The sequence below is a fragment of the Acanthisitta chloris genome, unplaced genomic scaffold (assembly GCF_000695815.1).
Source record: "Acanthisitta chloris isolate BGI_N310 unplaced genomic scaffold, ASM69581v1 scaffold7503, whole genome shotgun sequence".
In the NCBI taxonomy this organism is placed as follows: Eukaryota; Metazoa; Chordata; class Aves; order Passeriformes; family Acanthisittidae; genus Acanthisitta; species Acanthisitta chloris.
In genome coordinates, this window is record NW_008666507.1 from 127,303 (window position 1) to 139,972 (window position 12,670).

The 12,670-nt window shown below is 37.2% G+C and overlaps 1 protein-coding gene across 1 annotated transcript in view; it reads left to right on the forward strand.

Annotated features, from left to right (window-relative positions):
- Nucleotides 1-11,510, forward strand: part of COL11A1 (collagen, type XI, alpha 1) — a gene marked incomplete at its 5' end in the record, with an annotated part of 124,448 nt that extends 112,938 nt beyond the window's left edge. The window contains 11 exons of the mRNA XM_009072143.1: nucleotides 56-111; nucleotides 1,938-1,991; nucleotides 2,862-2,969; nucleotides 3,581-3,634; nucleotides 3,724-3,759; nucleotides 3,954-4,007; nucleotides 4,883-5,132; nucleotides 7,221-7,333; nucleotides 8,128-8,196; nucleotides 8,842-9,075; nucleotides 10,840-11,510. Coding sequence (XP_009070391.1) covers nucleotides 56-111; nucleotides 1,938-1,991; nucleotides 2,862-2,969; nucleotides 3,581-3,634; nucleotides 3,724-3,759; nucleotides 3,954-4,007; nucleotides 4,883-5,132; nucleotides 7,221-7,333; nucleotides 8,128-8,196; nucleotides 8,842-9,075; nucleotides 10,840-10,986 — 1,175 coding nt within the window. The remainder of the gene's footprint in view (nucleotides 1-55; nucleotides 112-1,937; nucleotides 1,992-2,861; nucleotides 2,970-3,580; nucleotides 3,635-3,723; nucleotides 3,760-3,953; nucleotides 4,008-4,882; nucleotides 5,133-7,220; nucleotides 7,334-8,127; nucleotides 8,197-8,841; nucleotides 9,076-10,839) is intronic.
- Nucleotides 11,511-12,670: the final 1,160 nt, after the last annotated feature.

Consider the following 12,670-nt stretch of genomic DNA (forward strand, 5'->3'; position numbering starts at 1 on the left):
TAATAAGTTGAATTTCTTGTACATACCCTGGTAAAGCAAACTTTTTGTTTATTCTAGGGAGAACAAGGTCTACCTGGAGCGCCAGGTCAGGATGGCCCTCCTGGACCTCTGGTGAGTGCCCTTCCTTTCAGTGCCAAAACAGAAAAAGCACCGTACTATTAAAATATACCGTTAATATGTCTGCACTTAGAGAAAAATGAAAAGTCAGTTCTTTGCACAAAGTCATTACTATTCTCTGCTGGTAAAATCTGTTACACGACTGCCTTCAAATTTTACTGCTCCACTTTAGTAGGCAACTGTGCTGAATGCTGCTGAGTTAGACCAGATTCAAAGTGGAATAAGGCAGTGTAAAACCAAATGTTCCAAACATGCAATTCCTTAACCTATAAGCAAAGCACATATATATTTATGTCCCACACACTAGAAAGAGTTCTCCTATGAATAGTGATCTGGTGCACAGATGTATGTATTGATAACTTCTGTATTTATAATTATAGATTATATTAAAATGACACCTACATTTAATTTTGTTTTTCTCTGTCCCTTAGAAAACAATATTGAGCAAATAATGTCCTTTGATGAAGCCTTACAGTATAGCTCTTTGTTGCCCTCTGTTTAAACATTCTAATTTTTGTCTAAATTCTCATGGGTAACAGATTGTTTATGTCAGAGATTGGGAACAATGAAAAGGATTCCCCATGCTAAGCCCATAATAAAACCTTCTTCTCCTCAAAGGGTTTACGAAGGGGCCATGGCCACCACAGTTTTAAAGTGACGTCCCTAGCTTATAGATAAAATGCATGGGGGACAAGTCAGGGAACTGAAAATTGATCTCCTCAGTTACAGTTTGGTACTGAAATTTAAAAGCCAATAACCAATTATTCAGCAATAACAAACATCCCTTTCCCACATGTCAGTCACTAGAAACCACCAAATACATCATCAAAAGATCTCTCTTCTAACATTTGAGAGCTTAAATATTCAATTCAAATCTGGAGCCGAGTGTATTAATGAACTACATACTCCCAAATGCACAGTCTTCCTGTCAACTCAACAAAAACTTTTTTTCAATACATTGCTGCAACTTAATTCTGGACTTTTAAGAAAGTAAAGTTTATATGCAAAAATTTCTGAGGTTAGGTCTCTCTCCTCCCCCTCCCATGCACCACAGTAGATTGTTATCAGGAGAAGAAGACGAAAGCCTATTTGCAGTAGAGCACAACACACTGCAGGTGAAAAGTCTGATTCTGTATTCCAAAAGCTTAAAAATTTCACATATAATTCATGAATTATGTATTTGCCTAGGCTTTTGCATCTAATGATATCCTGAAGTGGAGATGGAAAGCATACGCACGGAATAATATTTTGTACATGAAGTGTTATGGCATTTTTGAATGTGTGCCGGGTTGGAAAGGTCACTTACTACTGCTATTCATATCAGAACTTCACAGATGTCCACTGCTGCCAGGAGACTAGTAGTGAGGAGCTACTGACTCAGTCTCACAGTTCTACACCTCAGGCATACATGTTCAGTGCCTCTGAGAAATTAATGTCTTTTGCATATGCACTGTATGGTCTGAATTTTTCACCTTATTCTGTGCAAATCACACAAAACTAGCACTGCCATTCTTATGAACACCTGAAGATTTCTCAAATCAAGAATTTAGTTGACCTCTGCTTCACAGATTTCTAATCGTACGACCCTCTACAGATTTCTAATTATGAAGTAATTTAAATACCACAGTAGCACCATTATGCGTTTTTAAACACACAGTTCGACTTTATCTTGAGCTCTAAATCACATGTCATCTATCACAACTATCAACCACTGAATTTTGGTACTTTAATTTGCACTGCCTTTAATAACAAGTCAAGAAAACATGATCTGTGCAGTATGTTAAAACTCATTTTAACATTACTTCCCTTCATTATTTCAGGGTCCACCTGGCTTGCCTGGACTGAAAGGAGATCCAGGTTCCAAAGGAGAGAAGGTATACTTTACCCATTGTTTGTGCCTTTGTAATTTTGACCCAGTCTAAAAGTCTGTATAAAATTAGCAGAAAGAAACAGTAGGGTTTTGTATCAGAAACCAAGACAACATACCTTGTCTATCAAGCAGCTTCTCACAGCTGTAACAGCAATCATGAAGTTCTAAGCCCCATCTGATACCCTGGAGATACACAGAAAGGAAAAGATTGCTGCCCGTGTGGTAATTTATTGACCATGTGATCCACCCTTACCATGAAAATCCCAAAGGTATTGATGTAAAGAGAACTGTCAGTTTTACATGAACAAAGTAGAAGAAATAACAAGTATTTGAGATTTTTATTTTAAAACAACAAAATGTAAATATTTAACAGCTATAATACCTAGAATGGATTGAGACATCTGGGATAGCATTTTCTAACAGAGTTCCAACTTTTGGATTGCTCAAATATCAGAGAAAAACTGTAGAGAAAGGCATAGGAATATGATTGTATCTTGTGAATTTCAGTTTTTGTTTATGTGCTTGGATCAGCTATATCACACATGGAACAGATGTGCAACTCTATGATATGCTTATAGCATCTGAATGGGAAAATTTGTCTGAAATTTGTACCCAGAGATATTTTTCTTTCTGTATCAGCTTCAGTAAGGACTATCTTGCACTTAGATCTTTCACTGAATAAGCAGTCACAACTTGCAAATAATCTCAAAGGCCATCTATCAACAACAAACATACTTTCAGAATAATTTGGTTTCAGGCTGACTGTTGAAAGGCAACAGTGATGACATTTGAAAAGTCTAATTTATGTGTTTGTAAAGCACATTTATTTTAATGTATATTGAGTTTTAACTATATTTTCTTCTATCTTGTTTAGGGACATCCTGGTTTGATTGGCCTTATTGGACCTCCAGGAGAACAGGGTGAAAAGGGTGACAGGGGTCTTCCTGGCCCACAGGGATCTCCTGGAGCCAAGGGTGATGCAGTGAGTAAAACATACTTGTGTTTCCATTCAAGTTCCATGCAAGCAAGGAGTAGATATTCCAGACATAAAGTTGCTATAAACATTTAACACCCAGAGTCTCCTGCTAGAGGTTAAAACTTTCCTAGGCACTGTAAAAATACAGACACAGTGAAATTAAACAGCCTAAAATGAGATCATAGAGTGTTTGAGAAAATGAAGGAAACAGACACACCATAACATATACACATAACACAAGTTAGCGACAAGATAAAACTATCAGCACCAATCTCATCATATTTATAAACCACATTACCCAAAGCAGCTTCCTTTCTCCCAGTTATTAAGCCACTTTTTCAAGGCACTATGTAAAAAGTGAGTTTTCCAAGCCAGTCTGAATAGGATCACAGTTGTAACTATACACATTGCAGTGCAAGAACAACTGCAAGTAACTCAGACTGTCAGATAGTGTTTTGAACTTGCAGACTCTTTTGGACCCTAGCAAACAGCCTAAACCAAAACTCACTGGAGTTGGATGCTTAGTGGGGACTACCTTTTGCATAGATAGGCAGTTTTAATCCAGCCCAGTATATAGAATATTTTAGTTCTGTGCTTATTCTCTTATTCTTTTGTAGGGAATTTCTGGTCCTGCTGGTCCACTTGGACCCCCTGGTCCTCCTGGTTTACCTGTAAGTAATTTCATCAAGTCTTCCTGTTCAAAACACTCCCATGTTGTGTGGAACACACTCCAACTCTAGTTATATGTTCTTGCCCACAGGGTCCCCAGGGTCCAAAAGGTTCCAAAGGATCCAGTGTGAGTAATTCTCATCTATATTTTCATTACTTTACTTAACTTTTGTGTGTGCTATTTTTAAACACTGTGTAGCATTGTCAACACTGCATTTCTTTCATTGCTTTGTAGTGTTACTTTACTTAACTTTTGTGTGTTCTATTTTTAAACACTGTGTAACATTGTCAACACACTGCATTTCTTTCATTGCTTTGTAGGGTCCTGCTGGTCAAAAGGGTGACAGTGGGTTACCTGGTCCACCTGGTCCTCCAGTAAGTAAGAATTCTTATGTGATACACATGTGCATGGCACTGATACAATGACCCTGTTCTCACTAGGGTAGAAAAGAGCATTTGTGAACTAAAATATTAATTATCGTGACACACGTGCATGGCACTGACACAATGACCCTGTTCTGACAAGGGTAGAAAACAGCATTTGTGAACTAAAATATTAATTATTGTTTGCAAATACATTTTTCAGCAAACACAGATCTACCAGATACAGAAATACGTGTCTGCACTGAGAAACCATTAGAAACTAAAAAAAAACAAAACCCCAGAAACAAAAACCCAAGACTAAACAAAAAAGCACAAACAGAAACACTCCTATGCAATAATTATTTAATAGTTTATATTGAAGCACAGAAAATGGAATGATACTGGTTTCCCCCATTGATACTCATCTGTTTCTACTGTTATTTTCATATCATAACCTGAAATGAAAAGAGTCCAAATCTTAGTGTCTCAATTTCTTTAAATTAAATATTGCTTCATTGACCCCAAGTGGAATTTTGAAGGTATATCACAGGAAACATTCACAGTTTTCATTTGTCACACACTATGCCCATGCTTGAGGGAATTTCCAGAGATACAGATGCAATTGCAAGTCAGTTCTGCACACTTTTGTGAGGGCAACACACTCGTCCTCAAACAGCTTGAGCACGACAGTGGTTTGGCCTTCTACAATCATTTTTCCAGCAAGTAAATCAAAGCACATGGGTATAAATCTGAAGGAAATAAGTGCAATAAAGAAATAAACGCTTTGAAGAAAGCCTATTCAAAGCATATCCAAGCCACATTCTGTGGGTGTTTCTCTGCTGAAAAACAAGCAGAAAAGGTAATCAGACACGTTGTTTCCCACTCAGGGCCCTCCGGGTGAGGTAATCCAGCCACTGCCAATCCAATCACCCAAAAAGACACGAAGATCTCCTGATTACATGTTATCTGATGCTGGTGATAATATTCTGGATTACTCTGATGGCATGGAAGAGATCTTTGGTTCACTGAATTCACTGAAGCAAGACATTGAGCATATGAAGTACCCAATGGGCACTCAGAACAACCCAGCCCGAACGTGCAAAGACTTGCAGCTCTGCCACCCAGACTTCCCAGATGGTAAGTTGAGATTGCATGGCAGAGGCAAACAAGGCTGAACTTATGGTCTGCTATGATACTTTTGCAGAGCAATTAATTATTGATAGATGGTTAATACAATTGCTCAGCAGTCTCACTGAATCCATATTTACAGGTATAAAAGCGTAAAAAATGTAAGTAGGAGATGTTCTCTTGCTAAAAGCCAAAATTCTTTAAATACAAAACTTGATCTGGTTTTAGAGTTAAAATATTTTTAGGTAATAAATAAAAAACAGTTGTTTTGAAAGGTGGGCCTTGCATTTCCAGGATAATCCAAACAGGAGCATGATGAAAGATTGATTCTATTTAGTCAGTGGAAAGCAGAATCACCAATGTCAGCATGCTGGGATAGCTAATAGCTGCTTTTAAAACAGATCATTATTTTGGTAGCTGTATACTTTAGCTAAGAGTAATAATATAAACCAGCATTGGTATTATATGAGATTCATCATCAATTATGGCTCAAAAGCTACAATTCTTTTACTCTTAGAAACAATAATTTGTTCTACAACATGACCACTGTTTGTTCAGTCTCAGCAAACAGACATGCAAGTTTCTTTGATACTGTTTAATGCTACTAAGTACAGGCAAAATAAATGCAAAGTATTGTGAATAAAACAGTGTTCTGAAGAACTACCTTGATTTGCTTATTCTTTTCTGTTTTCTTCTTTTTTTCTAACCCCTCTCTTTAGTTTACCCTTCTGCAAAGGTTGAAATGAAAGCCAACCTTCACAGAATTTTCATCCTTTCATATTTTTTTCAATTGCAATGGGTATTTTCCCCAGTTCAAAGCAATATTTTTTTGTTTTTAAATGGGAGGAAAAATAGATTTTGACAGTTTAATAATATTTTATTGCTTTCACTCTAGATAGATAAAACCAGATGGTTGCCTGAGGAGTAGTTAAGCAGTGTGTGTGCTATATGAAAAGTACATATTTTGTAATGCAGCACCCTTCATAATGAGGAATGGATTTTATAGAACACATTCACCTTTTTCATTTGCCAGTATTTGCTTCTTATTTGGAACTTTCTTCATATAAATGTAATCTTATTTTGGTTAAAATAAAATCAAATGCATTCATTAAAATACAAAATTCTCCAGGGACAAGACTGTTTTCAATAAATACAGCCTAAATCAACAACACTTTAAAATCTCATAAATGTTTTTTCTATGCCCTATATTCAGAAGACAGAACTGGTGAAAGGATTTGTCATTCCTCTTTGAAGCCTCCACTATTTGCTTGAAACTGGATTAAAACTGTAGTGTCAGAAAATCATTTGCTGTCCTGATTGTGAAATATCTGGAGATGAGGACCCACATCATAGAAATCATCACTATAATTACAAGAGCAGATTTTAAAAAGCACTGACTTTTAACAGACCTTGGATGGACTGCAGCTCTTTCATGCCCAGCCTTCACTAGTTTCATGAGTGTTGCAGCTTCATAGCCCAGGAGTAAAAAAGGTCTTTGCTTCATGTATATCTCTCTCAGTGGAAGCTTTAGGTACTTGTGCCAACTGCAACCTCACCAAGCTCTGTGTAGACACGTTTTTATATAGATAAGTATGCAAATGACTCCAGATTTTGCTTTCTGACCAAAACCATAGCCTCTTTCTGCCTAAGGCTGCCTCTGCTCTGTTTTTGAGAGTGCTATCACCACAGGTACAAATTATCCTTCTAGCTGAAACACTGACGTGTCCAAATTGTTGAGACCTGCAATACATGTTCCACACACACTGTCCTTCCTCCTCTAGACCAAGATGTCTGTCAGCAGTTCCTCTAAAAACACAGCAGTATCCAGCAACAGAGTCAGGCTTGAAGTCAAATGTTTTGGGGTTATTTTCCCAAAAAACAAGAGAACCCAGACAAATGTAAATTTTGATCTTGGTGTTATCTTTCATAATGACAACAGCAACAAATCATAAGGCAGAAAAGAAAGGGTTGCTTGCTCATCATCCAGATAAAATACCTTTGCTACAAATCTTGGAGGACCATGGGGTAGCAGTAAAGCTTGGTTGTTCCAAATACCATTTCTACTATGCAAGACAAATTTTTACTCATTTGTTTTAGGGGAATATTGGATTGATCCTAACCAGGGCTGTTCTGGAGACTCCTTCAAAGTATACTGCAATTTCACAGCAGGTGGGGAAACTTGCATCTACCCAGATAAGAAATCTGAAGGAGTAAGTACCAATCTGTGTTTTCAGTTGGCTGTTGACAGATCCCACTGTGCTGTTGCAATGTTGAACTAAACAGGATAATTACATTGTCACATTTTCATATATCTGTCTTTCTGATTACAGTGAAATTTGCATACATTTGAATGGAGTGGTAAAATGGTACATAGACTTAACAAATACCATTTTTGCTCTCAGACAGGGAATCTATGAACCTGCTTTCTAACATTTCAGTACATTTCAGAATGCAACCCAGCTGAGCAGCCAGTGGCTGCCACAATCTGGCATTTGTCACCCAAAAGCTAAACTCCTGCTGTGTTGCTCCTGTGGGTTCATTTACATCTATTTGTTTATACCTATGCAAAGTAGATGTAAAATGCTATGTATTAACAGTGTCCTTACTCAATGTTTTAAATTCCCTCTGAAGGAGCATACAGCATAGAGGAAGGTTTTCTAAAAGCTTGCCTAAATGAGAGAGATCTATCAGCATCAACACCAGTGAAAACTCTCATTTAGACACTTCACAGGAGCAATTTATACCAGCAGTTTACCTGAATCTTAACTGATGACAGCAGTCTCTCTCTCTTTGTGAAGTACCACCTTGAATTCCATTTGAAGTCACTAATTTGAAGGCATTCTGTACAAGAGAAATATCCTATTTTAGAGCTTTAAAGTGGCTGAGATTTCAGGAAGAACCATCCTTTATTATCTGGTGTGAGATTTGTCACAGGTAATGGAAAACCTTCCTATCTGTTAACATATGTCTTAAATATTTCTGTCTCTGCTGTTTGACCACGCAGGTTAGAATTTCATCATGGCCAAAGGAGAATCCAGGATCTTGGTTTAGTGAATTTAAGCGAGGCAAACTTGTAAGTTGTCACTGCAACATAAATGTATTCACAAGTCAAATGCATGTTATCAGCTGTAAGCAGATCCCAAGGAATTTTATAAATATTTAGGTAATGAAGAGACTTTTCAGCCCTAGCCCTAAATATTACAGCAGCTCTGTGGCCTCCTGTCACTGGACAGCAGCAGCTTGCTCTGTATTGCCCCACAATGACCCCAACAGTCACCTGCACAGCTGACAGGGAGGATCTGGCTCCTGGCAGACCACACATCACCACTGAACCTTAGCCCCAGTCTGGCTAACTGGAAGTATACTGGGTATGCAAAGATTAGACTGCAGGCTGACATAACTTTATAATTAACTAAAACCAGATGCCCAAAGAGATTCTCCTGGTTTATATTATAAGGTAGGAGTAATTCTCTGTTTTTCCTGTTAGAATCAAGCTAAAATATGTAGTTCTTCATCCTAAATATATCGCTATATCATGAAAATCTATTTACTGAGTCATAGTTGTACTGACCTTTTAAAAACTCCATAAAATGTTACATGTTGGTTGCTATTTTTTATTAAGGACAGTTATGTAGTTCTTATTTGTATACTGTAACTTTGGCTTGCACTTTAACATAGAAAATAGATAAATATTCATCTAACGTTTTATATTTTCCAGCTTTCCTATTTGGATGTTGAAGGCAACTCCATTAATATGGTCCAAATGACATTCCTTAAACTACTGAGTGCCTCTGCCAGACAAAATTTCACTTATAACTGCCACCAGTCTGTGGCTTGGCATGATGCACCATCTGACAGCTATGACAAAGCACTAAGGTTCTTAGGATCGAATGATGAAGAAATGTCTTACGACAACAATCCTTACATCAAAGCTCTTCACGACGGCTGTGCAGTAAGTAGAGGTTCAAAGAGTCTTTACAAAACCAACTGTCAATTAAAGTAGAAATCAAACAAATCTATTCTTTCACAGCTTTCTTCTGAGAAAAGCTTTCTAAACACTTTATTTTTCATATCCTGACTTTTAGTAGATTTTTAACTACAGTACACAGAGTCCCATATTTAATTTTCATATAAGTGCCAAAAAAGAAATAGCCATAAGCCAAGGAACAGAAATGGAACAAATCTGGCACGGATGCAGGCTGTCAGCACCAAGGTGCTGAAATTAAACTATCTACTACTATGAGCACAGTGTAAAAGAAGAACAGAAGCAAAAAGCATAATGAGGGCAGGCAGCCCATCAGCAGAATCTATTTATACTCAAAATCAAGGCATATGCAAACAGAATATTTAGTGAATACAGCAAAAACATCTATTAAATGAGCCAGATGTATGTACCCAAACAGTGAATTCGTTGCATAGTTTGGTACGTGACTTTGTATTTCCTTTTCTCATTTCATGTAGTCAAAGCCAGATGAAGTTTGTGAATTGCACCTTTCAGAATCCTCCTTTAGCTTTGTTAAAATCCCTAGAGGTGTCCAAGAATGCATCAGCTCTCTGACCACCTCTCCATCAGGTCTCTGTAGGCATAGCAACTGTTACCACTCATGCATTAGCTCTCTGACCACCTCTCCATCAGGACTCTGTAGGCATAGCAACTGTTACCACTTTTCAGAAACAGAATAGTTTGTACTCAACCCTTTGAAACAAAGGCATCAAAGGAACAGGTGACAGCTGAAGCCTCATTAATTATTTTGGGTTTTGATATGGGAGCATTTTGAAGGCAGTTTCTGAGAAGTCAGTGACACAAACTTAGTCCTGAAAGTGCCAGGATATATACCTGGCTCTGAGACAGAGATGCAGCTCAGGAGGTGCAGAGTCTCCTCCCCTCACTACTGAGATTCTAATACATAACTGCTTTGTGTTGGCCCTTCTATACACTTTGTATTTTTATTCCACTTTTGTTATCCACCAAGGACAATGCAGAGCTCCAGAGAGAGCTGAAAGTGATTTAGGGTGTAACTCTGTCACTAAACTGTGAACACTTAGCTCTATAAACTTGGATGCTCATCTGAACTCCAAGACCCTGGCACAGCTGAAATGGGTCCCAGCAGATATGAGACCATCTGAAGGAAGTGCAGTCCTGATAACTAACATGATGACTTGGCTATATATATGTATACACAGGAGCTAGGGAACCTTTTTTTAGGCAGCAAGGGTGTGTGTTCAGAGCTGGCTTCTAAGTGCATCCGTTGGCAGTCCTGTCAGACTACTGCTTGCTTTCCTGTCCAAACAGCTGCTGTAATATTTTGTGAGACAGTTACAGTCTTTCTTCTTAGAAGTGGATCTTCTCTCTTTCAGAACTAATTAGTGATTTTTTTCACAAGATGTTCACTGCTATGAGAATATTATTTATTAAATAGGATAGATGTGAACTGAGAATTCTCTAAGAAACATGAAATGTCTTAGATTATTTTTAATCTGTGGGCCTAGTTTAGTAAGTAAAAAAACTATAGGCCATTCTCCTTCCTGAATCAAAACATTCCATGTCACATTTTTTAAATAAAACCGTAAGAAAATAAACTTCAGAGTTTGCAATATCTGGTGCATGACAGAATGAATTTACAAATTCTGTACTTCAGAGATAACCTATGAAGATCTACAGCACATGTTTGCTGCTCTGATATATAACCAGGTTTTTTTCTTCTTTTTTTAACAGACAAGAAAGGGCTATGCAAAGACAGTGATTGAAATCAACACACCCAAAATAGACCAAGTGCCTATAGTTGATGTGATGATCAATGACTTTGGTGATCAGAACCAGAAGTTTGGATTTGAGGTCGGTCCTGTCTGCTTCCTTGGTTAGGCTTAAGACAAAACCAGATCAAAAAAAATGTTGCACTTTGGTGCTACCAACCCACTTCATGCCACATGCAAGTTTTGAATAAGGATGGCATAGAAAATATGTCTTGCCGTGTATGTATGTCTTATCTAGAAAGTAATCGTTGCCCTTGTAGGGCCAGAATCACATGACTTAAACTTATTTTGCAAAGATGCTGTGGCACAGACAGACAACATAGGGCTCACTTCAGGAACACCCCCCTTTGGATTCCTTTGGTGCTGTAAAAAATGAACGACATGGTGCTCCTTCCATTACCACAAAGAGGTGTTAAGAAAGTGTTGAATAAACTGTAATTATTCTATGTACAGTACTATACTGTTATTTCTCTGTCCATTTCCAAAACTTGCATGTGTCTCTGAATTGCATCTGGCTCTTATTTTACAAATACAGAACTACATTGTCAATACTGTGTATGTATTCTGAAAAAATAAAGCTGTAATTGCCAGTGAAGCCAATTCCATTTCTGATTAATAATAAAATCCCTTTGTATATATTGTTGTTGAAGAGCTTTGTTATTTGAAGTCGCCAATAAACTCAAGGTGGCAAAACTGGAAGATCTTGAGCAGCACTCAAACAACTCTTTTCTGCTGATATCACTCTGTGACAATGAATTTCAATAATGAAAGTACCTTCCAAGGTGCTGTGTTCCATGGTGCTATACCTCAGACTTTTTATTTTCTTTTCTAATTCCATACTTTCATAAGATAACTGTATATACCTAAAATAAACAAGTTTATATTTTTGGGTGGGGAAAATATGTAAGAAAAAAACCAAACTTCTGTGTAAGAGATCTGTTTAAAAAATCTGTGTGAAATAAATTAGTCATATAGCTTTCCTTTTTGTTTTTAAATCTCATCTGGATTTGTTACCATTGTGCTTATTTGGTCTGCATAAATATAAAAACTGGATTCTAAACAGTTATTTATGGATTTTTGCAGTGTTTACTTAGATGTTTATGTAAGCAATGATGGATGTTTGCTTCCTGAACTGGATACTCAAAGTTTCACGGAACGGTCCTATACACTATTTGCCCGTCCCATTAATATGAATTATTTCTTTTCCTGTTGTTCCACCTGAAGGCCAGGGATGCAATATGTCTAGGTCATGTGATTCTACACAGTTGCTAAGCAACACACGAGGGACTGCTTCTGCTTCCTACAGAGCTGTCTTGACCCAACCCTTACAATTCGCTCTCCAAAGCTCACCAAAAAACACGTTGGTTTGGCCTTCCCTCTGAACATTTTATTCAGGTAGTTGGAAGTAGAAATTACATTTTAGCTTTACAACACAAAATCCTTTTGTAATTATTTTTCATAATATATGTAAGACTTGAAAAGAAATGTTTGTTTCTATTTCTTATAAATTGTTAAATTAAATAGTACTAGTTTCTGCTGCCTCGTTTCCAACTGGTATTTTCTTATGCACGTTTATACATGTAAAAGTGAGATTTCACAAGTCAACTTCTTGCTGTTCATATTTTATTTTTGAACCAAAGTTTGTAACTGTCACCTCAAAGAGGAAAATACAAATTTTATTAATAAAATCAAGTCTTGTCTATCTGGATTGGTCATTCTCTTATTTCAGTGTCCAAAACTCACCCACTACCTTTATTGTAATATCATTCTGCTTCCAGACCATCCAGGCTCAA